We start from the raw sequence: 26,362 nt of genomic DNA, 5'->3' as shown, positions 1-26,362 counted from the left end.
TAATTTATTTAATTTACAAAGTTTTGAGGTTTAAATTTTTTCTGTGGCTTTTGAACTGCTTTTCATTTTATTAGATAGTAATTTAAATGAATTAAAAATGTATTTTCATAATGTTTGGAAGACCTGAAATATTTATAGTTTTAAGGAAAAATAATTTTTTATGTCTTTTAATTTGCTAAATTATATTTACTTTTGTTAGTGAATTATTTATATTTCTAAATCTTTTCATTCCTCTCCTCCTCCAACTGTAAAGACATTTTTATGTTAATAAATAACAGCCTTTTTATTTCCTTATTTCAAAACTTTCTTTTTTGAGTGTATCCTAACGAATTATTACAATACAGTGTAAAAAAAATGCACAAGATAACCTAAAACATGGCATAGAAAATTTCGTGAATATTTCTTAAAAAATAATATTTATTAAGTTATTAATCTTAACTGCAAATGAATATACGACCTTTTATATACGCTTTCCCGTCAAGTCTCTGGAAATTTAATCATTATGCATTATTAAAAACAAAACACTCTAAACATCGAACGAAACGCTCGCATTCAAATCTAAAGCAAAGAAAGTCACGGAAGGATCGGACGCCTTTCGTGACGTCACTCGCAGCTAACCAGGCCGCCACCATCGAGATAGATCTATCTCGATCTATCTCGATGGTGACGACCAGGCCATGTTATCTCGAAGGCCACGACCGTCCCTGCCAATGCATTGTTGAGAATACGTCGCATTCATGAGGAGACGCACATCACGGTTGTAATGGGAGGGGGGCATCATGTTGAAACCATACGGAAAAACGCATCGCAGCGGGTGCGTCGTCTAATAGCTGCGGCAATACTTGCTGAAGAAAGATGAGAAAGCGTTTCCGACCATGCAATTGCTACGTAATTTTCCATCGTCTAGGCCAGAGATGGGCCAACTACGGCCCGTTGGAAACGCGGATAGAATTTTAATTTACCGTACCGAGACTAATTAAAAGAAGTACATATTTATATATTATATATCCATCTCCTTTTCTACTTTGTTTAAATATTTTTTTTTCCTTCCCTTTTTTCAAAGGACTGATAATCTTTTTACTTTCTCTATTTTTGTTCTACAAAACATAAATCGACGGAAATTGCAAGCACAGACAGCTTTCAATCAGTAAAGTGTTAAAAGCGGAAGTTCTGTGTTAGGAAGTTAGTTATAGCTGTAGATTGGAGCCAACAAGCGTTATCTCTTGCTCGAGTAGACATATGGGAATCCAACATAGGTGAATTAGACCTCTTAGAAGAAACTTAATCTTAACTTAAAACTTAATAAAATTTAATATGTTTGCTGGACATCTACCTAAGAACGAGTTGTCTCATTTCCCGAGGTTAAATTGAATACCCTCAGTAAATGAAAAGAAGCTTAAGAATTATGAAGATGGCTTGAAAAAACTGTATTTTGAGTTCGAACGCAGATTTCAGTGTCATTCAAACAGAACTGGATATTTTTACCATGGCTTTCAACTTAAATTGTGAAGCAGTGAGGTCATATTTGCAGCTTGAATTAACTGATTTGCAATCTAACAATCATCTCAAGCAGTTGTTTCTAAAATTTAACCTGTATCCTATTTCTAATTCGACAACAATATCAAAAAATATAAAAGGAAGCCACATTTCAGTTAGCAAGTTATTATCCTTGCTTATTCCAAAGCTGTGTACTATTTTAAAAAATTCATATTTCAGGCTTTCTATTTAAATATACTTTGAGTGTCTGAGTACTGGAAAGTTAAATAGATTTTTTGTGTGCACTAAATATGAAATGTAAGTAAGTATCTTACCAATATTTCCTCGATAATCTCCTAAATGTAATCTATATCCTTCACTTTCATCGTCCACGTAAAAATTATCATAGACTGCAAATCCATCTTCATCTTCAAAATCGAGAAGATCAAATCTAAGTGTTGATTTCCTCTGATTGCTCAAAGCAAATATTTTATCATTTCCTGAAATTAAAACATGGTTTAATTCTAAAGACAGTAAAAGTTTTTTTTTTTTTTTTTTTTTTTTTTTTTTTTAAATTTAACTCTGAAAACATCAAGTTATAATATGACAGCGCGAAGAATTTATCATTCGGTTTTCAGAATGTTAAAAGAAACAGCTTAAATTGTCAAAATCATAAGACCGAAAAGAAATTTAGTCTGATCTTGATATTTAGATTTCAGTTTATTACTTGAAATATTATTGAATACGCAATTACGATGTGCCTACTAGTTTAAGATTCGGGTCTCCAAATCGAAAGATATCGAAAAACGCATCTCAAGCGAGGACGATGTTTACCACTTTACTCTTGTCCCGTTCAAAATAATTTTTTAGCATTTATCGGTATACTTATATTTTTAAAATGAAATTTATTAAACTTCATTTAATATTGTATTAAGTTAATAGCAGAAAATATGTATTTGTTTTTAATAATTCAAGGCCATTAGAGTTTAAATAATCTTTATCGTATTAACTAAGAATTAAATAAATTTCCGTACTCATATTAATAAGATTAATAAACTTGCCCATTCTTGTCAGCTGTTCTGTGTTTGGATGTATGCAAGTAAGCTTAAGTCTGAGATCGATTCGTATATCAAGTCGATTTCGGTATTTTGTTTTCGTTTGAATCAGTTTTTATTTATAATATTCTTGGGAGAATGAATGATAGGCGACTGCTACGTGAAATTTCCAGTCTAAGATTTTCAACTACAGTGTGATACGCACAGTTAATCTAATTTTGTGTGTGTATATTTTTTTGAAATCTAGGAGGGTCATAGCCAAGCTTTGAGAACCATCATAGATTAAGAAACGGGGTATAGAGCAGTGTTTCTCAACTGGATTTACTCTAAGGACTGGTAAAATATTTCGGTACGTTCTCGCGAACCGGTAAGTTAAATAATTCGACTCATCGGCACGAATTTTTCATGTAAATAAATCATGAAGACAAAAATAACCGGCAAATATTTCTTGCGGACCGGCGGTGAGAAACATTGGTATGGAGAATAGAATATTTAAAATGAGATACTCAAAATGGCAAAATTAAAATGTACAAAAATATTTGTTATGATATTCCCACATAGCACAAGAGCAACCATGGGATATCCTGAGGATGTTGCTCACGGGATAAGCGTAGATCTTTAGGACTTGTCGTAATATCCTCTTCCTCCCAAGTGTTAATATCACATCCCAGTATATGTTCAGGATATCTTTGCCATGTCCCGTAGACAGAGAACAGGATGTAATGATTTGAAGTTCTACTTACTACATATTTAGGACATCCCTCAGTATCTTCCTAACCTTCTAAACACATCGTTTCAAGTGATTAATGTCCCATCCCAATATATTTCCGGAACATCCTAACTAAGTTCCATAGACAAAGTAATAGTTGTTACCAGGATTTTAAGTCCTGCTTACTACATACTCAGGACATCCTGGAACATCCCTTGAACTTCCTAAACACATCCTCCTGTGCGATTAACGTAACGTCCCAGTATATTTTCGGAACATCCTCGCTAGATCCAGAAGACAATCCACGAAATATTATGATTTCAAGTCTTGCTCACTACATACTGAAGACATTCTAAAATGTCCCTTGGATCTACTAAACGCATCCCAACATACTTTCGAAACATCCTAACTAAGTTGCATAGACAGAGTAAGGGACGTTACCAGATAAATCCTGCTTACTACATCCCGGAATATTATCTGAACCTCCTAAACACATCATCCCGATTGATAAAATCACATTCCAACACATTTTCTGGACATCCTCGTTAAGTCCTGCAGACAATTAAAAGAAACTGCAAGCCATTTAGATAAAAGCGTAATGCACTTATTACTATGCAACGTTGCTTGTTAGCGAACGAGCAGGCCTGCACTCTGCATCTCTCTGCCAATAATAAAAATTATTGTAGTACAATATGTAAAGAAACTGCCAGGCATGTATACATACTTTGAACTATTTATCATAAAATGGCTTCGTAGTTCACAGATATATTGTGCATGCAAATACTGGAGGAGTGTGTCGCGTTAACTTCAATATATATTCTTTATTCTGAGAGACGTGTATGATTATGAAATGTCACGCGTCTTACCTATTACTTTGTTAACATGCTTACTTAAAAGTTTCCTTAAAAGTTTCATCCTTAAAAGTTTCATGGCGATGGTCGTCGGAAAGTTCAGCAGCTTCCATCGTTAGAGGTATACATCGTTTAAAAGAATTTTATCCTACGTATTATCTATTCTCTTTCCAAAGAAACGCAAATTCAATTAAAAAAGTAAATTGTACAATAGTATTGAGTAATGTACTTACCAAGCCAAAAATCATAATTTAAATCTCCAAATCCGTATTTGTAGCTTCGCCAGTCTTTGAAGAAAAAATCTGAATTGGTGCCAAAATCATCTCTCCTCTGGATAACCTATGAATATGAGGTTATTTCAGTCTAAACGTTAGGTCTTTAAAATTCTAAAATAAATTCTAAATATCTGTTTCACGTAAAAGGTAACTTGCTACTATAGTATACTACCAATTTTATTTATTCAAGGTTTTATAAGTCATTTAAGGAGAATTGAAAAAAATATATATACTTTACTTGGTTTATTTGCGACAAAAATTAAAATCCGTTTAGAATAAACCATTTTCATTACAGTAGGTGCTTAAAATTTCAGTATTAATTATCCGAATTTATCATGAAAGAAGAAAAGCTTTTTTTATGTTTTCAAGAGTACTGTGTTCTCTTTCTGCATTAGGTTAAAACTGTGCATCTGCATATGAACTATCATTATTTCGCCAAAATCGCTAACATTTCTTAGAGTGTAGAATTTAATACTGAAGACAAATTTAAGGTTACGTAAACCATAGAAACGGTCAGTTGTTATAACAAAGATTTTTGATCCTAGGAGCGTATCTTAGGTTTTGATGACACTGATCTTGCGTTCTTACTAATGCTGAAATCGTTAAAAGTTCAAGAGAGTCATTACATTTTATGTAATATATTAATACACTGGTGAAAACAATTAAGAGGTACTGTGAGTTCGATATGAAATGACCATATAATCCACACCTTTTTTTAACAAAAATTAAATAGAAGAGGTTAAAAAAGAAAATTACAAAGTTTGCAAAGTTGAAAATATGCAAATTTTGTCTGTGACTTTACACGTTTTAGATAAGGAGTGAAAAGGGACCTGCAGCATTCCTTCTGTAGGAGGAGATTAAAAGCAACTACATAGGTTGAATATTTTGTAACAGTGAATACACTATCTCAGCAAGATGACTTAGTTCAATCGGTAGCGTGGAAGGCCAGTGGTCGTTTAAAGGCGGATAAAACACTATTCGCTGTAGCGGAAGCGTTAAGAGTTTCTTAAAGCGTCATTTACAAACTATGAACTCGGTTTTCGAAAACTGGAAATGTTCACCGAAGATCGGAACAAAGTCGTACGCCTGCAAGAACGCAAAATGAGGATTGTTATTTAACACTAACGACTAGAAGAAACCCTACATTGAACGCCACTTTTTTACAGCAGGACCTTCATAGGGCTATTAATACCAGAGTTTCGACTCAAACTGCACGAAACTAACTCTACGATGTCTACTTGTATGCTCGCGGACCTATAACTTGTGTTTCGTTGACACAAGATCACCGTGCTACCCGCAGAAGAGGGGCACAGGAGCATTTCAGATGGGGACGATATGAATGAAACAACATGCTCTTCACTGAAGAATCTGTCTTCAGTGAGTGAGTGCACCGCTATGATGGCTTCCGACCATGGACATGAACCATGGTCTATGGACATGAACCATGGTCTATGGACATGAACCATGGAATTATGTACCGGCACAGCGAGGAAAATTCCAAAGTAAAAAAGCTTGATAACTGCAGGTACCAAACGTTATTCTGATTATCTGCTTTAAATTCTAAACATTTGAAACATAATATTATTCACGGTTGTTTCTGCTTTATTTCCGTGTTAACTTTTGGCAGTAAGCGATATGTCCTTAGTCGTACCTTTCCTGTGTCCATCTACTTTGCCAATTTTATAGCAAACGTGTCAAAGTTGTTCGTTTAATGACCAAGGAAGTTAAGTTGGTAATTTTAATAAATTCGTGCAGCTGGCCGCCTGCTTAGCCAGTAGGTCAGCGGCTTCATTGTTTAGATAGGCATTGCCAGAAGCTGAGTTTGACAGCTAGAAGCTCTGCTTGGTGTACCGAGTTTTTTAAGCTTGGTTTCCTCCTCCACTCAAATGTTAACAATACCATTTTCCAGTCTACAGAACGCGCTGGCCATGCCGTTCTCTGTTTTGGAGCCATCTGTAAAAGGTTATTACTGTTGCTTTGACTTGGTTGGTCGATTACGCTGATACCGTTGGAGAGAACTCGAGAATAGGCAGTTTCTCATCTGGAAAGAACCTGGTACACGGAATACTACTGCATTTGTGCATGAAAGTGTCCGTGGCGGATGCGGAATGGTGATGTGGGCCGATATTTCTATCAATGGGCCGTACTGTCCTGCACAGTACCAGGGATGGAGCAGTAGCGAGTGAGCGATATAGGCATAAGATCCTCAGACCTATTGCAGTCCTTTACTCTGCAACAATAAGGGATGAATTCATTCTCATAGATGATAACGCCAGGCCACATCGTGCTCAGCTAGTGAACAATTTCCTTTTCGACGAAGAAATCCTTCGAATGGATTTGCCAACGTGTTTCTTAGGTATGAACCTAATAGAACATGTTTGGGACACTCTTGGGAGAAAATCAGCTTGTCGCTTATCCGCCCCCAGAAACAATTCAGCACTTTGAAAGCTCTCTTCTGCAGAAGTGGAAGAGAATACCTCAGTCCCTCATTGATAGTCTCACTGATTCCATGCTTCGTAGGTGTGCGACATTGCTTTCGGTCAGGGGAAACCATACTCCTTATCGAAACTCATTTGCATCCCAGAAACCACATTTATTTGTTTGCATAATATGCACAAATTGTGCATTTTTTTAACCGACAAATATTATCAATCAAATTTAATTATTCCTTGTTCGTTGCTTCTTTTTCTTTTCTCCGAACTTACAACACATATACATCATATAACAGTCACAAAACAGTTCATCCGTAGTTTATATCCAAAATTATAATATACCCCTAACTGTTTTGAGCAATGTACATAAAATGGTGTGATGGTGAATTGATGGGTCGGATACGACTCATGACTAGGCTAACAAAATTTATCATTATTGATAGCGTATTGTTTGAACAAGCTTGGATAATTTCCACTTGTAAACATTTTAAAGCTATACTCAGAACTTAAGTATCAATAGTACCACTAATGACTGCCTTATATGAACTTGCTTCTCATGTGAGAGCCCGAAGAATTCTCATGAGCTTATTTTTTACTTTTATGCTTTTGGGCTTAAGATGAAAGCATGATTATTTTTGTAAGTGTGTAGACATTAGGTATTTTTTGGAAGCAAGAGAAATGAAAAATATGCAACGCCTTCGCCGGGAATCGAACCACGGACTTCTGGAATACCGGCCCAGTGTGCAGAACCACTACGAAGGCACGCTAGGAAGGCAGGAGAAATACCTTATAAAAGTATATTTCAAATGGCATTTTAACTTTGTTATTTCTCAGCCTGCAAACTAGAAAGGTTGTTTTAAAACAATGCCACGAAGATCTTAAGGTAATCGGTTTCTTGAAATAACCAGTAGTTGTTCATATTAAATTTCTTCTGCAATAAAGCTTAATGTCATGAAATGTGAAACCTACTGTCCAGCCGCCTCCGTCGGTATCCATGTCGCAAAATGCGTCGAATCCTGCATCGCCTTCACTATGAACTCGACTTCGAGGCCAAATGCGATAAATTCCAGATTCAGTAAATCCGCAGTTCACAAGAAGCTCTTCGCAGTCTATTGGTTTCGGAGGACATTGATCTCCATCGATAGATTTCTGTGGTATTTCTACGCAAAAAAAGATGCATTAATTTAAAATTATGATGTTTTGCATTATAATGTAAATTAAATTGAAAGTATTCTTAAAATATAAAAGTTGTTTACACATTTTTAGAACAATTTCGGGACTGTTTAATTAATATTTAAAACGTATAGAGTATTTTTTTTAATAATCGATCAGGTAGATTTTTCTTGGACTATAAGTCTGCATCGTGATGTCCATGGTACAAGGGATCTTCGTAAAATTTCCAAGGCATTTGATTTTCTTCCTTATTCACTACTACCGAAACCATCAATCATGGTGATCGCTTAGAAAAGGCTCTTCTCAATAGATCAAAGGGACAGTACTATGACTTGTTTTTTTCCCTTGGTGACGTTTCCTTCTCTGAAAGTCATTGGAGTAAGTAAATGGAATTTCTTTTGTAACTATCGGACGTAGAACTTTCTCTAGATGATATGCTGAGTTGAATTTAACAGCTTTTTGCACTCGATCAAGAAACCTTTACTGATGCTTGCATTGACGGAACCAAGTTTTGTGCATTTTTTCCTCGTTTGCCATAATAAATACACCTGTTTTTGTTGAAATCACTTAAATAAGCCCATGCCTCATCGAGTGTCACAATGCGTTTCCATTTATTTCCTGTTAAATAATTTTCATACAGTGTTCCAGAAACTGCTTTGCGTTTATCCCCTTGATTTGGCTAAAGTTGATTAACATTGTGTTTTTTAGCTTTTCTAAGTTGTGAATCTTGGTTTATTATTTTATTCATTGTTGCTAAAGACATACTTTGCAACTGATTTCTGCGTCGGCAGATTTTCTCGTCACCAGCGATTTAACTTTAGAAACATTAGAAACAGCCCGTTCCTTTTTTGGGGGTGGGGGATATACGTCTGGAGTCTTTTTTTCCGTGTAGAAATAATGATTGACGGTTTTTACCATTCCGGTTAATAATATTGCTTATTTTGCACTTATAAATTTAATACCATGCCTTTCAGAACGTTTTCGAATTATGGAATAGAAATATTTTTTCTTCGGGAAGTGCAAAAACGTGTCTTTTAATCTACGGCTTGTTTGCATGCAACATTTTGAAAGAAGAATAAGTTTAAAAATTGAAGACGATATTCTTATTTCAGATAATAAGCTGTTGGCCGAAATTTTTATTCCAAAATATTTGCTTCCTTTAATTCTGTATCGGAATCGTTCTAAAAATGTGTAAATACCTCTTATAAAAATAAAAATGTCATGAACTTTTCTTAAAAGCTCTATACATATTTATAGGATGATGCACGTATGTAGGGTGACTATGTAATGAAGAATAAGGCTAAGCACAGAATGATTTAAAAAAAATTCCCATATCTGTGTCATGTATATTCAAACAATTACTATTGCATATTACAACTTTGAACACATAGCGTCATTAGAATAAGAACTTTCAGTATCTTTAATTTTCTAAACTTTTTGAAAATGTAAGAAGGGATGAAGTGCGTATCGTAAATCAATGCTGTTTTGTGCAAAAAACTATTTATTTATTTACAGATATCTAACTTTTAGCACCTAAGCCATTAGACGTTTTACTTCCCAATGCTGCTGGGTAACAAAAATAAAACTCTTAAACCCGAATTATATCGTAAAATATTCTTTGTCATTTGATTGTCCAGATTGTCAGAGAAACTACAATGGATAATTTTAAAAAATAATGTACAATAGATAAGCATTGAGGAAATCATATACAGTCAAAAGAGGGAATGATGCAATAGTTGTTGCGCGAGAAGTATTTAGAATATCATAAATCCTTTGTCCTTCCCAAGCCCTTTTTGTACCTTTTATACACAAATTTGAGTCATGAATCTTGCTAAATTTTATATTTATCAATTTCTTGGCAGAATTAAAGTAAAAAATTTCTGAGATTGAGGAGCATGAATGGGTACTTGGCTTTTGTAACGCCTTTGGCGAGAGAAAACGCAATTTGCTCAATTCGGGCTTATATGAAACTGCGATTTCTTAACAAATGTTATTTACATCTCCGTAAACAAAATTGACTACGGTAAAAGATAAACTGGAAATTCTTTCATAATCTGTACTACAGAAGTTATTTAATATATGCATACGTATAATTTTAATATAAATTGCGTTAATTATCATTTTAATGCAATTTTGTAAGAAATTTATTTAAAATCACAACATATATAAGCATGCCGAAAAACATTATTTATTACTTTATTTAATGCAACTTTGTTAGCAATTTATTAAAAAAATCTACATATATAAGCAATGCAGACTCTTTCTGGCAACAATAGTTCAGAATTAATTGAAAATAATTCTCCAAACATCAGCTATAGCTTCTTAATCACCCATACATCAACTATAACTTCTTAATGTTCCCAAACATCAACTATAGCTTCTTTTATTGCTGATCGAATACAGAAAATACTAAGCAAAATAAATACTGTCTTTCAATGAAAAACTGCTATATTTAAAAATTGGAATTAAGAAAAGTCAGTCAGATCATTAAAGCTAAAAAAACGTTTGCTGAGTGCATCAGTTCCAACATCAATGTCTCTACCTAACTTAAACATTTTGTACAAATGTTTTGTACAAACACATTAATTTTTTAAAAATATGTTTGACCTTTTTCTATGACTTAATTTTTAAAGCCATGTGATTGATTTGTGATTCCAATAAAACCACTCTCATCCTAAAAGTGGTTTTTTTTTTTTTTTTTTTTTTTTTTTTTTCCCGAAGAGCCCCAAGACATATTGTTGAGTTTCTGTACAGGTCCGCGGATTGGGAGTGATTAACAACGACACTTGAAGAATTCAAACACAATTTATTATCCAGTATTACTCGGAACAGTTCCAAAAACACATTTACAGTCGTCGGAAAACTACGACAAATACGCTGGCACAGTCAGCAACACAGCATTCAGGGCATCAGGCTATCACTGAGAACACAGCTTCACGGCAAAGCACCAGAGTACAGCTCCCAGCTCCCGACTCTGTTTGGTCGTTCTCGGAACTCAACGTACTCTTACGACTCCCCACGCTCCAGCTCGCGATATAGTCGACGATACACTCGATAGCCTCAACGATGCACAACTCGCCATATGTGTCGACGACACTAGACTACGAGTTACTCGATAGACTCGAGATCGACTCACTGACTGACTGCTACTCCGTGTACAGACAGGGTATATATAGCTTTTGGCTTCCGTTCGAGAACGTTCTGGGCCAAATCGGTAAGAATTCGTTCCAGAAGGTTCTCCATCTGTCTATGGCATATAGCCAATTTTGTCGCTAAATGGGCTATTTCCGGCAGAATCTGGTAACCCTGCCTCTCCTTGCCATTTTATGGCAACCCTAAACCTGATTTGAAGGGAAGCCAATTTACGGCGGCTGGGCATTTCATAGCATAGTATTTATTTATTTAAGTTTTGTTTATACACTATTATTATTTTCTGATGCAAAATATCATTATAAAATGTGCATTTTTGCGTTGTTAATAAAAACCAAATTCTACTTATGAATGCACTCTTGTATGCAAAGCTAAGCTTACCACGTGGCAATTATAATAGCTTCACTTGGAAGACAATATCTAGACTTGTAAGGATCTTAAGTTTTACTAACGTTTATTTTATTTTAAATCTTTACTATCACTTCTTATTTTCTACTTCCGGCCAGAATTATAAGCGTGAAGGAGTTTATGCAAAGTTGTCTGGCGAACGCCAAGTATTTAAGTGTGGCCTTTTTGCCAAGCAGAGGAGAGGAAGCCGTGAGTTCGAAGCAGGCCGCTTACCTTAGAAGTTACGCAGTTGCTACTTTGCCTTCCAGGCCAGAGGTTTTAATCCTCTTGATAAATTAAACGTATTGTAGTGTTCACAGTCTCTGTGCTACATACGCTTCCTGTTATTATAAGGCCAATCTTATTCTTAAGTTAAATTAGAGTTTAGTTTTATTTTGATATCTTTTAAGTTAGACCCCGAGTGGAGGGTCATTGTATTCCGAAGTACGGAAGTCATTGTATATAAAGAAAAAATAAAGGGTTTTGTATACCCTTCGTCTGTATCCTGTCTACTTACTACAATTAGTGAACATAGCTTTAGTAAGCTCTCTGTTCTAGTCAGGTCATTGTATGTTTCCGAAGAAGGTTAGAAGAAACATTGAACCTGATAGTGGCGCCCGACGAAGAATAACCATGGCCGAGTTTCAAGAAGAACCTGTGCTGCCTGCAGAAACAGCTCAGAATCCAGAAATGCCAGCTGCCGCCCTGGAAGGATTTGGGTACATTGTCCAGACCATGCGCGCTTCGATGAAACCAGAAGCAACGTTTAATGGAAACTCACAGGTAACCAGTTTTTTGGAAAAATTGGATGACCACTTCATGCTCTACCCCGTGCACGAGTTTCAAAAAGTTACCTTAGCTACCAGCGCTTTGAGGGGCCAAGCGCTTAACTGGTTCAAATGTATCGGCAGAAGTCTCTTGGGTCAAGCAGGAAGTCCCACCTATACTTACGAAAATTTCAAGACTGCCCTACTTAAAGCCTTCCCTGTTGTAAGGGATCGTGCGAAATTAGAAACAGAACTTTTCAGTATATATCAACAAAGAATGGAAAACATCTCGAGCTTTATTTTAAGAAAAATTCACGTTTTCAAGCTCTTGTATGGAAACCGTCCGGATCCTGAAATAATTCAAGTGATTTTGCCGAGGTTACTACCCCAAGTGCAAGACTTTATTGAATTACGAAATCCGACTACACTGGAAAAGTTATTTGAGCTAGCAATCCAGTTTGAAAGTAGAAGAACGGCGGACGTCGAAAGAAGACGCCAATATCAACAGCGAAACCAATTTGGTACGCCAAGACTACAGCAAACTCAAGCACATGGCTACGGAGAAAAAGCGAATCAGTGGGCAAGGAAACCCGAGCATTCAAAAACAGCCGGCGAACGTCGACAGTTCAATAGCAACCCAGGAAAAAAGTCTCAAGGCCAGTGGAGAAAGAAGGAAAGCACCGAAAGGAAAAATAATTTAAACTAAAACGGATTTCTGCTGACGAGAGGGTGCGGAAATCCGAAGGCCACAAAAACCCCTCTTCCTACAAGTTAAATACAGTAATGGTGAAAAATTTAACTCTTCCGAAGATTGAAGTCTTGGTAAATAATATCCCGGCCACCGCACTCCTGGATACCGGCGCGCAGTGTTCCTGTGTGGCAGAAGTCTTTTTTAGAAAGTATTTTCGCAAATACCGCATATATAATGCGGATAATACAACAGTATTAGCGGCGCAAGGAGAACAATGTAAGTGCGTAGGTAAAGTATCTTTGTACATCCGTATCAAGGACGAACAAGTAAAGGTGATGTTTTTTATAGTAAAGAATTTGCAAGCACACTTAATCCTAGGAATAGACTTTCTTTCAGACGCACAAGCTACACTGGATTTTAATGAAGCGTCTCTTAAGCTGACGATGAAACCAGTGCGTGTAGAAAAGGTTGAACCGCCAAGGTTAAATCTCGACCACCTGCCTAATGACGAGCAAGATAGAATCCGACAAGTGGTAAGTGAATTTGCTTCCTTATTTAGTGATATTCCAGGATTTACCCAGGTTACTAACCATAGTATTGACACCGGAGATGCATTGCCGGTTCGTCAAAAACCATACCGGTATGATAAGAATAAGGAAAAAATTATAGAATGGCATATTACCGATATGCTACATAAAAAGATCATAACGCCTATCTCAAGTAGTTATGCTAGTCCGGTGGTTTTATGTAAGAAAAATAATGATTATCCTTTGGAGCATCCAAAAAGGTGGAGATTCGCTATTGATTACCGTAAATTAAATTCCATAACGAAATATCCGGTATATCCGTTACCGATTATAGAAGAAATTTTAAGGAACATAAAATCAACCAAATTTATGACGACTTTAGACTTAACGAATGGTTATTTTCAAATAGGGATCAGGCCTGAGGACGTGCCTAAGACTGCTTTTATAACCAAGTCTGGCACTTATGCATTTTTGCGAATGCCGTTTGGCCTTTCAGGCGCCCCAGCAACATTTCAGCGATGCATGGACATTGTGTTAAGACCTGTTCTCGGAAAGTCCACATTTATCTATTTAGACGATATCATTATTACTAGTGATAATCTAGACCAACATGTACAGGATTTAAGACAGGTGTTTTCTTTATTAAATGAGGCCGGTCTAAAAGTTAATGTCGAAAAATGCAAATTTGCAGCCCCTGAATTAAAATATTTAGGTTACAAAATATCGCAAAAAGGGATCGAGACAGATGAATCAAAAATAATCGCTGTACAAAAGTATCCGACTCCAAACACGGCAAAGAAGCTCTCTTCTTTTCTAGGACTTTGTTCATATTATAGGTCCTTTATAAAAGATTTTGCGGCTATCGCTGAGCCATTGTTAAAATTAAAAAGGAAAAAGGCAAGATTCTCTTGGACGGCCGAAGCCAATAGTGCTTTCGAAAAATTAAAACAAGCATTAACGCAAGCCCCTGTGTTGAAATTTCCTGAAAAGGATGAAAATTTAGAAATTTCAGCGGATGCTTCGGATTATGCGGTAGGAGCGGTACTTTCTCAAAATCAGCAGCCAGTGGCATTTTTTAGCCGAACTTTAAATCAAACACAAAGAAACTATTCCGCGACCGAGAGAGAGGCACTTGCAGTTCTGTTAGCAGTGCAAAAGTTCCGAGTCTATTTTGGAAAGGCGCCGATAACAGTATATTCTGATCATGCGGCGGTAACTAGATTGTACTCTGGGAAAAATTTATCCCCAAGGTTAATAAGATGGGCACTCAAGCTGCAAGAATATAATCTGGTAATCAAGCATACCCCCGGAAATGAAAATATCGTAGCAGATGCCCTATCACAAATTAAATTAGACGAACAGGGTAATACCGTAAAAGTTGCAATGCTGACAGCGTGTACAATAAATTCCCGAGAAACTGTAATAACCGAACTGGGTAAGGATCCTGAGTTTGGAAGTATTTATGAGTATTTGAAGGATCCTGAAAATTTTAGCCACCAAGATATTGTGGCGATAAGAAATAGGGCGGCCCATTACGAACTAATAGATGGTCTATTATTTTATACAAAAACTACGAATTCCAACAACGAATTTCGACCTGTTATCCCAGCTAGTCTTAGATTAAATATCCTGCAAGAGCTCCATGACAGCCCTTTAGCTTCTCATGCTGGTATTCGAAAAACTACTCAACGCGTACGCGAGGCAGTCTACTTTCCTGAACTGCAAAAGTTAACAAGGGCGTATGTCCAGTCCTGCCCAACATGTCAAGCCGTTAATTATATTAATTTCCGCCCGGCCGGGTTTCTAAATAGTATTAAATCCGAATTTCCAAATGAAATAATCGGCATCGATTTATTGGGCCCTTTCCCAAAAAGTCAGTTAAACAAAAGTCGCTATCTCCTTGTTATAGTTGATCATTTTAGTAAATGGACCGAAATTGTTCCCTTAAAACGAGCCTCCGCGAAATTAGTTACCGATTCTATTTTAAATAAATATATTTTAAAATACGGGGCGCCCCTAAAAGTTATATCGGATAATGGTCCTCAATTTGTAAGTAATATATTTGAAGACATGTGCCAAAAACTGGGCATACGTCATTTAAAAATGGTCCCGCATCGGCCGCAATCAAATATAGCGGAACGGGTCAACAGAAATATAGTGAAAATTATCCGTAGTTATGTTAAAAATTTTCATAAAAGCTGGGATAACTATGTCTAACTATGTCAATGAATTTGCTTTCGCCCTTAGGACCGCAAAACATGATACAACGGGCAAAACTCCTGCTGAGTTATTTCTAGGCAGAAAGGTTATAACACCGTTAGATAAACTATTTTATGTGCAACAAAGAGCCCCAGAATTTAAAATGGGTGATATTGAAAAACTAATAAAAGAAGCAAAAAAGAATACGGAAGTAGCACAAAGAAAACAAAAATTGTATTATGACTTGAAACGACGGGGAGTAACTTATAAAGTAGGGGATGAAGTACTAAAAATTAAGCATTCACTTTCTTCAGCACCAGAAGATAAAACTGCCAAATTTTTTCCACGCTTTGAAGGACCATATGTTATAGAAAAAATAACTCACGCTGTTGTAGTGTTAAAGGCAAGAAATGGTGAAACCTGTTCCGCAAATATGGATCAAATCAAGCCCTACTTCGATCGTAATAAAATGCAAATCTTTTCAGATCTTTTGCAGGATCCGGTACGGCAGACACCGCAGGTACAAGTTCCAGAGGTGGGAAAACGACAAGTACAAGGGCAAGCCAATGAGAGACAGAAACAAGTGAAAAGAAAATTGCCCCGCGGAAAAACTGAAGGTAAAAAGAAAAAGAAGCCGTTCCACCGTCCAAAAAACAGAGTTCACGAACACCCCCAGAATGAAGAAGGGAGAAGGACGACGTATGTGGAAAAGACCGGGAGAAAGGACGGCAACTATAACCCGTCTGTGAAACGGAAGATTGACTCATCCGACAGAACTCTCCGCAGCAAAAGTCGCCGAACTGCGGAAGGGCCATCAGCGGCGGAGGAAAAAGTACAAGAAAAATTTGAACGGCCAACAACGAGGTCCAAGCAGGATCACGACAGAAGTTTCCCGGTTCCACCAAGACCAGCTGCCTTCAAACGGCCAAGACCACAAGCAGAGCACAAAAGGAAGATGTTCAAGGGTGGCCGTAGTGGTGAAAAACGGAAGCTTCCAGAGGAAAGCACTGAAGGGCGAGCCCGTACAAGAAGGAGGATCAACCAAGCTACGGTCTGCAGCACCTTTAAAGACTGGGCCCAGAAAAGGATGTCTGAATATTACAAAGATAAGTAAAATTTTATGTTACTTTACAAACTTAAGTTAATCTTTCATTCTTACTGCAAGTGGCAGATTTCAAGAAGTTTTACCTCATGCGAGGTCTACCTTTATCGCCAAAAGGGCGAGAAATGAGTTGTGACCGATTTTCTTATTATGTTTTTCAATTACTCGCGCGTAAAACTAAAGTTGATGTATAATAGCGTTCTGTAAAGACTTTAAATATTGTAAAAAGTTATTGTATAAATTTTATTTAAAACATTCTAACAAGAAAGAAGTTTTAGTCTGAAAGACTTTTTGAAATGTAGTATTATTTCAATGTAGAAAGAATTGGCACTTGCTTTGAAAAGAATAGAAGTTAACAATGTACTACTAATGTATGTTTTCAAATGTGTAAAATTAACGGCATCTTGATATGTCCTTGTATACATGTGAACTGTTATTTTGAATGTTTAGAAATACCGTGATATGGTAAAAGTGAAAGTAATGTTAAAAATTTGTTATTCGTGTGACTGTAAAGATTAAATCATGGTGAATATGTGTTAAAGGTTGAATGATGTAGTTAGGCTCTCTGACGCTACACTTTAGAGTTAGCCACTTTCAGAATAGTACCTCAGGGTCTAGAGTTGAAATTAGGGTGTGTTAAGAGGTCTCGTATGTTGAATTTTAACACGTTAGTGTTTTGATTGTAGGAGGAAGTGTTGAACACATAGACAGAAACACATTCGTGTTTGGTGTTTTTACAACACATGTCAGAGAGCACGGGGAGAGATAATTAAAATAGTCATGAATGAAATAAGAATGTTAAGAAAAGTATATTCTATATGTTATTTGCAATGTCATTCTGTAACATTTCATTAAACTAGTTTTCCTTCCAGATCTCTGGAAGGAACCAGAATTGAATAAAGCTCCTGTTTAGATGCAGTACAGATGAAAAAGAAAAAAGATTGTTGTATATTCCGAGAGCTGCTATTGTAACAAATTTCTTTCTTTTAAAATTTTCTAGTTTCTAGCTGAGTTATGATTGTAAAAGGTTGGCCTCGCGTTAGTTTCTAGAGCTAAAAGTTTTCAACAAGGTCGTTTTAGACCTCAGTTTCAAACTAATTAACTCTGGCGGGAAGTATGTAAGGATCTTAAGTTTTACTAATGTTTATTTTATTTTAAATCTTTACTATCACTTCTTATTTTCTACTTCCGGCCAGAATTATAAGCGTGAATTAGTTTATGCAAAGTTGTCTGGCGAACGCCAAGTATTTAAGTGTGGCCTTTTTGCCAAGCAGAGTATAGGAAGCCGTGAGTTCGAAGCAGGCCGCTTACCTTAGAAGTTACGCAGTTGCTACTTTGCCTTCCAGGCCAGAGGTTTTAATCCTCTTGATAAATTAAACGTATTGTAGTGTTCACAGTCTCTGTGCTACATACGCTTCCTGTTATTATAAGGCCAATCTTATTCTTAAGTTAAATTAGAGTTTAGTTTTATTTTGATATCTTTTAAGTTAGACCCGGAGTGGAGGGTCATTGTATTCCGAAGTACGGAAGTCATTGTATATAAAGAAAAAATAAAGGGTTTTGTATACCCTTCGTCTGTATCCTGTCTACTTACTACAATTAGTGAACATAGCTTTAGTAAGCTCTCTGTTCTAGTCAGGTCATTGTATGTTTCCGAAGAAGGTTAGAAGAAACATTGAACCTGATAGACTAAGGTTGATAACAAGAGGATCACTAGAGCTGTACAGTCTTGACGAGTAGGAATTAGATGGATATTTTTGCCATTATTAATATTTTTGCCATGCATGATTCTACACTGACATTAAGAAAAACTCAAAAAAGGAAGAGGAAGATGAAACAATAGCAAAACCAAATAATTGATTTTTAAATATAAAATTAAACCATAATGAGTCTAAATACGATTAATTATTGCAGGTAAAACTTTTTCGGTTAATTGACTACAATCAGCTATGCCATGGCCTATGCTAAACAGCTATGCCATGGACTATAAGCAGTTATACCTTAAAAAATGACTTTATGGAAAAAGTAGCTAAGAAAAAGGTTCGTATGTTAAAATATGCTCATCCAAGGATTAGCGCTCGTATTCAAGTTAAGCAAAGGGGGAAGCACATACCTTTAGCTATGACTTTCATGATGAGGAAGGTCACTATCCAACCCGTTCAGTTATCTGGAGTAAATTGTGCCGCTATATCTGCTGCTGATTCAGTATCCGTGATTTACATATGTGAAACAAAAGAGAACAATGGCAAACGTCTAAGTTTCGGCCTGTTTTCCAATTGGCAATGATGTATAATATAGCAAAATGCTGAGCTCAGACACTCCCAACACTTTCATCCAAACTTATATGAAATGTGATTCCATACCCACCAATAGCTTTTTTTGTATTTATTACAAGGGGATAAGATCGCTGATTATTGGTAGCTTTGCCCGCGTTTGAATCCTACTGAGTTGTTTGGCTGCATGTATATTTTCGTAGTTTTCCCCACGTGTAATGGGAATACGAATCAGTTTCTTTTCGAAGGCCTTCCGTGAAAGCATCCCCTCTTTTAGTAAAATAATTCTTGAGTGCTTTGCATAATCGATTAAGTAAACATCGTTTAAGTATGACTCCACTCTGTTTCATTTACTTCTAGTATTCTTCTTATTCTTATCAATGCCGTGTTATCACAGCTTTCAAGTTAAAAAATTCTAATTTACTGTAACAATGACCCCAAAATAACTCGACTATCAGTTTTTTAATCATTAAAATCTGCTGCTCAAGCAGAATATTATCTTTGATATAATGTGGTGATTTACTAATAGCTAGACTGTAATAATTTTTAACATCGCTTATTCGATGTAAACAGTATATATTAATTAGTGTATTATGGTAATTACAGTGCATGTTTATGCGTATGAATGTCCAAATGTTGTCTCTTCCTTTAGGATACTAAGTGTTGCAAATTTGTATCATGAATTTAGTGACAGTTTTATTCTTTTCGAGGAAAATCCAATCAATTTCATTCATTTCCCTGTAACAAAATGGTTAAAGAAAGTCCGTTAACCTTTGTCAGTTACCATTCACATTCCTTTTTTTTTTTTGTTGCAAGCTGTTAGCAGGTTTATGGCTGTATCCTACTGTATAAGCTAAATGACCATGGATTTTAAGTGTTGGAAGAAATTCTGAGTTGTGAATAACCTACCTCTTCTTCTGTAACACTTGGCTACTCAATATCCTGTCAATCCACGTTAGGTCGAGTTTGTGGGAATCTAATGTATATATTTTATTAATATTAGGAAAAGGAATTATTTTTTATTTCTGTTATCCGAAATAATATATTAAGCTCCATAATATAAAAACTACGTTTCTTTACTTCATACTCGCGTTTTGCGGTTTAGATTCAAATTTCTGAATAAAATACTTTTATACATGAGGGAGAGAGTAGTGTGCAGTATTACCTTTGCATTATTTTATTTCATAATAAAGTATGTTGCATTACTTTATTCTAATACATTATTTTACTGACTTTTGCATTATTAGATTTAATACATTGTATTAGTTTACTTCCTAATACAGAACGTATTTTAGTATAGTGTAGAGTAAGCTTAATTTATCGGTCATGCCTGACTTTATTTATGAATATTACATTACTAGTTTCGGTGGCTACTGCCACAGAATATTGATGGGCTCCAGGTCAGAGAAAGAACCAGTGAAAAAAACAATACTGATTTCATGATATTTTGATAAAGATTTACACTAAGTATGAATAAGTAGGCAAGAAGAATATATTCAAAACTTACCTTTGTCTGACCTATCTACCTCATCTTCATTCACGCTGCCATCTGTATATAAATGAATAAATAAATTATCATATGTTAAATATATATCGTATTGTTCTGTAAAATGAAAAAAAAACAGCACTACCTTGAAGTATTTGATCTATTTCGTCTTCAGAAATATTTCTGTCTAGAAGCAAAGCAGAAAAATATATTAAAAATTTTACTTATTATATTTTACACATGTCAAGTGTTGAAATATTCAAAATGTTTTAATCATGAAAGAAAGGAGACTCTTTACGGTGAGAAATGCGTTCTAAATTTCATATAATACTGAAATTTTGAATGATTATGTTAGTAATATTAGTTATAAACTGAAAATAACTTCTAGCAATTTATAAATCTAAGGAAATAATGTACTTTCAAAGAGGTGATGAGCTTTCTGAATGCTTCCAGGTTTAAGAAGAAACAGCCAGGTTTCGCTTGCACCGTATAGGGAAGAATTATGAGTATACCCCACCAATGACGTTAGTCAACAGGAACCATGAGTAACAACTTGTACCCCTTAACAGCTTAAAATAGCGTTCTGTCCATTGGTAATAAGTTATTTGTAAATTCATTCTGCATCCCATGCAATGTTATGCCTGTCCAGTCTGAGCTTATTCTTGAAAAACAAACAGAAAAAGAAAAGAACTGCAAACTGCCCAGAGTAGTATTCTAAGTCAAATCACAGATTCCTCCTCGTATATTCGTAACAAAAATATAAATGAAGAACTAAAAATTGTTCAGCTAAGGGTTTATTGTTATTAACTAGCTATGCGTTTTCACGATAGGCAGGGGCGAATTAACAATTCTGAAATAAAAACCTGTAACTAGGATTTTAACAAGCCACATAATATCAAATGGCCAATCTCAGATGCCCAAATATGTGCAAAAGATGTTTATATATGTTGTATTACGTTATTATCATGTACTTTTCTGAATTATCTGTATATTAAGTATTTATGGCATCATTTGATTTGTACTTACCTTATTATCGTTCAGTCACATTTCGATGGTTTTCTGTTCAAGAAATTTACAAATTGATTTTTTTTCCTTCATTTCCGTACACTTTAAGTGCTTATTAAATTAACTGAAACAAAAATTTCGAAATTTTTAGTTGGGTTCGGGTTTAAAGCCCAGACACCCGAGGTGTCTAACTCCGTTTCGATCGTGAGTAACAGACGGTTTGTCATTGCTGTCTCAGCACCGCAACACATAGCTTTGGAATTATCCAGTGTATCAAGTCATCAGTGCTTAGGAAGATTTCACTGCTAAGGAAAGCGTGTTCACTATGTTAAATGTACCACCAAATTCCGCTCTTTTTTCTTATTGTGAACCGCTTAGAACCGCTGCCGGACTATCAGAAGGGTCAACACCGCAACACATCCATATTTGGACAAATCACCGCAACACATCCATATTTGGATAAAGCTCACGAATGACGAAATACGGATCCCGTATGTTAAATGTACCACCAAATTTCGCTCTTTTTCCTTATTGGGAATCGCTGAGAACCGTTGTCGGACTATCAGAAGGGTCGATACCGCAACGCGTTCATATTTGTACAAATCTCACGAATGACGAAATGTGGATCCCGTATAACACTCCCAAGTGTACCAGACGTCGATTGTCACGACGTGACCCTGTACCTCACACCCCAAGAATTTAATGTGCATTGATACACCTCTTCTTGCATTCAACTCATGCTGTGTTTCCCTCGGACCAAATGGTACGTTACGAACTACTACCACCAGGCTCGACCACTACCTCCAAATTCACTGCAGGTCTGTAAGCGCAGAAGTTACAATAGGTGCAAAATGCACTGCAACATAAGAATCTAGTATTGGCTTATCACAAGTTACAAGAAAAGCAAGGGATGCTATTTATCGACTTCTCTGGGAGACACTGTATCATCCAATATGCTCACCGGTCCCACATAATATCATCTGTTCCATTCCCTGGACAACCACTTACATGGTAAATCTTTTGATTGGATGAGGCAGACCTGTGAAGTGCACTCATGGGCCTTTTAGTGTTTTATCTGCAGGGTGTTGTGCAGCTGTAGGAACGTTGGCAAAGAACGAAAAATGGTGATAAGGTTACTTTAAGACATGCTGCTGAGTACCATGCCTTATATGGCTGTCCGTTTCTGAGGATCATGAACGGCAAGAACGTTTTTGATTACGTTATTATATATGCTCTCCAAAATAGTCAGAAAACTGTTGAAGAATTTATATTTATTTTTTTTAAACATAATACACTATTACAAGCAAAATGCCTAGAGAAAACGAAATTTTTCTATGCATGCTTTTTTAAATTCGTATTATGTTTCTGTACTAGTTCTTCACTCATCAAACATAACAAAATGCTTCATTATAAATATTTAATATAGGTGTTACCACTGAGGAACGCTGTCTGATGATGAGCTAATAGTGAAATATAGACAAGTGAAATATCATTTCTGTATATTATTGCCTAGCCCATCAACGAGCCCGCTTCTCGGAACGAAATGCTTTGAAAACGGTCGCGTTGTCAGACAACAAACCCCTCCAAAAAAATCGCTTTCGTTTTCTGAAATCTCTCTAAGATGGCCCAGCCTAAGGCAGTATGTTTGCTTCCCCTTAGTGTGATGGATAAGCCATAAAATTGCCTCCCCGCTATTGAATGGCGAGAAGTAGTTGTTGCGTTTAGTTCCGTCTCCCTCCTCTTTCTTTGTACTAGTAGCCTGTAGACTTGTTTCTTTTAACATGTGACGGCCGAATTTTCCGAAATCTTTTTTAGAATTTTAGCTTCCAAGCTTGTAAACTTTCAATTATTCGACATGTTTTATTGGGCAATATTTTAAGAAAGATCATTATTTATTTTGTTACACAATTTTTTTACTATTTACTTATCTATTTTATTCAGTTTTAGTAGGCCAATTTATTTTGGGAAATTAAATTTTAATCCATTCTTTTACCGACTCAGTTTTCATCACATTATAAGTCCATACATATTTACGATGAGAGTACAATATTTATCAGAAATTTTTGGAAAATTTGGCATATGCATTTATATTTTAGCGTTGAATTTTTTCCACAAGTTGTTCGTTAACAGTCGAGCTCATCTTCGTCTTTTCAGCGTGGAATTGGCAAGCAATAATCTTCCTAATATTTTTCGGGATTTTATAGCAAATTCTAGAATTTTGGCGGTTGACAAATATTTTGGTAAGTTTAGCTATTATACAGTTGCTACTAATGTGGAATTTAAAGCCAAAAATGTATTCCTTCGTTGATTTGAGAGATCGCATTTCGAATTGAAACGGAAGTTTAAATGAATTTGATACAATCTTACCACAGACTAGAAAGAATTATTTCTCTGTGTTGGATGGATTTTTCTCACTTTTCTGCATTTGATACATTAAATGCATAAAGCAGACACTCACAAATAGAATTTAAATAAATTTCTATTTTCATTTAAAATTTGTCATTATTAGCACCTCCCGCAGTTTTATGCAATCATAGGATTTTCCGAATTCTATTAGGTCGTTAACATAATTTCAAGGCCTAATAGAAAACTGATAATATAAAAAGACTATGTCTTGAGTACCAGTAGCCAAGTATTTGTAATTAAATAAAAATAAATATTGAATACCAGCCGCTTTTTTATTTATTTTTAGTCATATAACAAAAGATAAACATTAATACTATTACATCTAAGAATTATTTAGTAAATTATTTTGCTAATGTTTTATGAATGAGGAAACACGGTAAAAATGTTTTAATGATTGAATTCACCGTTAAAAATCAAACAAACTCCAAAATTCCTTTTTCCCATAGCTTCGTAAAATGTTTTGATTAAATATGATTTGAATGAGTTTTCTAATTCTGTTTTGAGTGATATAAATGAGGATATAAATATTATTAAATTAGGATATAAATATTAGGATATAAATTATTATTAGTAATAATTTTTGTATTATAACTTAGCAGAATATCGTTTACCGTTAAAAATTATATCTAAAAGAATTAAATTTTGAAAAAGAATAAAAAATAAAATTAACCGTTTCATTTTGTCCTCTATGCATCTATTTATATAAAAAAGGAATCTGGCTAGGGAATTTACGACTTGTATATGAACTATAAATTGGTATCTTGACAAAACTTGTCAGAGCATAAAAAGCTTATATTCTGTGATATTAGTGTATTAATCATACTTCTGTATCCGTATATGCAGTTTATAATTACCAGCATAAGTATCATAATGGATTTTATTAAAACGTCGAAACTGAATGCATGATCCTAGCATTATCAAAGTACGGCTCTTTATCCCGTTAAGTATTGCTTGGGTCGTAACCAACACGAGTTTTATTTTTGAAATATTATTCCAAATAAAACAGGAAGCGTTAAACTATATGCATTTTAAACAGTTTTACATTTTATATGCATAGAAATGTTAAGTAGCTTTAAATTGTACTTCACTTCTGAAACTTCTGCGGTATTATTTTTAGAACATATCAAGGACTTTAAAGAACAAGTACATTTCAGTAATATGCAACGTTAATGATATAGTTCAAATGTTATTGAACAGCTGTACGATTTGTAACTGGCACTGGAAGAAGCAAAATTTATCTACAACTTTCCCTTTCTTCTCAAATTCGTCTGATTAGCAAGGATTGAATAGATAATTGTAAACGTCTTTGCTAAAAGTAATAACAATCGGGAAGAATCCTTTCTACCCCTGCCTCCTGGGAAAAGAGGTTGTAGGAAAAAATGTCACCCGGAAAAAAGGGAAACGGAAAGAATATCCCCGGAAAATAAGGAACGGAAAAAATGTCACCCTTCGTTTGCAATGGGAAATATAAGGCATGTTTAGAAAGATCGCCAAGCTGGGTGATAAAAGTTTTATCTCAACAACCGTAACTTCGGATGACCGGTATCATGTGCGAGTAGAAGCAAAAAGATGTGTTGGCTGCTTGTTTCTTCCATGGAGCCTACCTCCATGGTTTCTTCGTTAAGGTTAAAAATAGAGGGTTGTTTAGAGAGGGAAGCTTTCGCGATGGAAGCCAGGGGGAAAGGCGGGTTGTCCAGCGTCGGTCATTGTCAGGTCTTTAGTAATTACTCTCCTGGCACCGCATGTTGTTATAGTCTTAAGCTGCGGTTTAGTGAAACATTTATTGACGCACAACAGAAAACTAATTCATCCAGAGCTTTGGTATAAGAAACAGTTGTAGATGCAATTTCAAGTTACGGTTTGCGATAAGAATAGGACTAAATTTTTTACCTAATTAATTTTTGCATAATTTTTTTTTTCTCATTTGATTTTAATTAAAAGTAACGCATCTGCACAGGAAACAATTGTTTAATTTTGCACTTAAGTTTGAAAACAAGAATACCACAGTTATTAAAATTAAGAGGTTTATTTCAAAATTATTAGTCCCTGAGGGACTAATGTTTTCATTTTGCGATTTTGCGTCGAATCACTCTGAATGTCCGTTTCACTTTTCAAACTGTTGCCACCAAATATTGTGATAAAACAACGGTACCTAGAGCCATCGAGTTTCGAATGACGTAATCCTACTGCGAATATGGGCAACTGGAAGCCCAAATTTGAAATTTGGAATTTGTTTTATTATCGATTTTATATTTTGTAACGGATTGTTGATTAACAAACGCAAGAATTTCAAAGCGAGCCATGGCAATGTTGTACAGAAAAAACATTTTTATCTCCAGCGCGTGAGCCTGTGAATCGGAAATTCTAAAAATGTGCTCAATTTAAAATTATTTTGCGA

At 35.5% G+C, this 26,362-nt stretch overlaps 1 protein-coding gene across 4 annotated transcripts in view; it reads right to left on the bottom strand.

The window, feature by feature from the left end:
- LOC118185858 (techylectin-5A-like) overlaps positions 1-26,362 on the bottom strand; it is a 60,933-nt gene that overhangs the window by 5,348 nt on the left and 29,223 nt on the right. For 2 of the 4 annotated variants that reach the window (XM_085820896.1, XM_085820898.1), the window contains 5 exons: positions 20,699-20,740; positions 20,575-20,616; positions 7,768-7,958; positions 4,325-4,430; positions 1,812-1,976 (listed from right to left, as the gene is read on the bottom strand). In XM_085820896.1, the coding sequence (XP_085677022.1) occupies positions 1,812-1,976; positions 4,325-4,430; positions 7,768-7,958; positions 20,575-20,616; positions 20,699-20,740 (546 nt within the window). The remainder of the gene's footprint in view (positions 1-1,811; positions 1,977-4,324; positions 4,431-7,767; positions 7,959-20,574; positions 20,617-20,698; positions 20,741-26,362) is intronic. The other 2 variants (XM_085820897.1, XM_085820899.1) reach the window with 1 other exon arrangement.

Source organism: Stegodyphus dumicola, chromosome 7 (assembly GCF_044657685.1).
Source record: "Stegodyphus dumicola isolate Sdum_Otavi_A_Nest chromosome 7, ASM4465768v1".
Classification (NCBI taxonomy): Eukaryota; Metazoa; Arthropoda; class Arachnida; order Araneae; family Eresidae; genus Stegodyphus; species Stegodyphus dumicola.
Note: the sequence above shows the minus strand (reverse complement) of the source record. Positions and strands in the feature narration are given on the sequence as shown.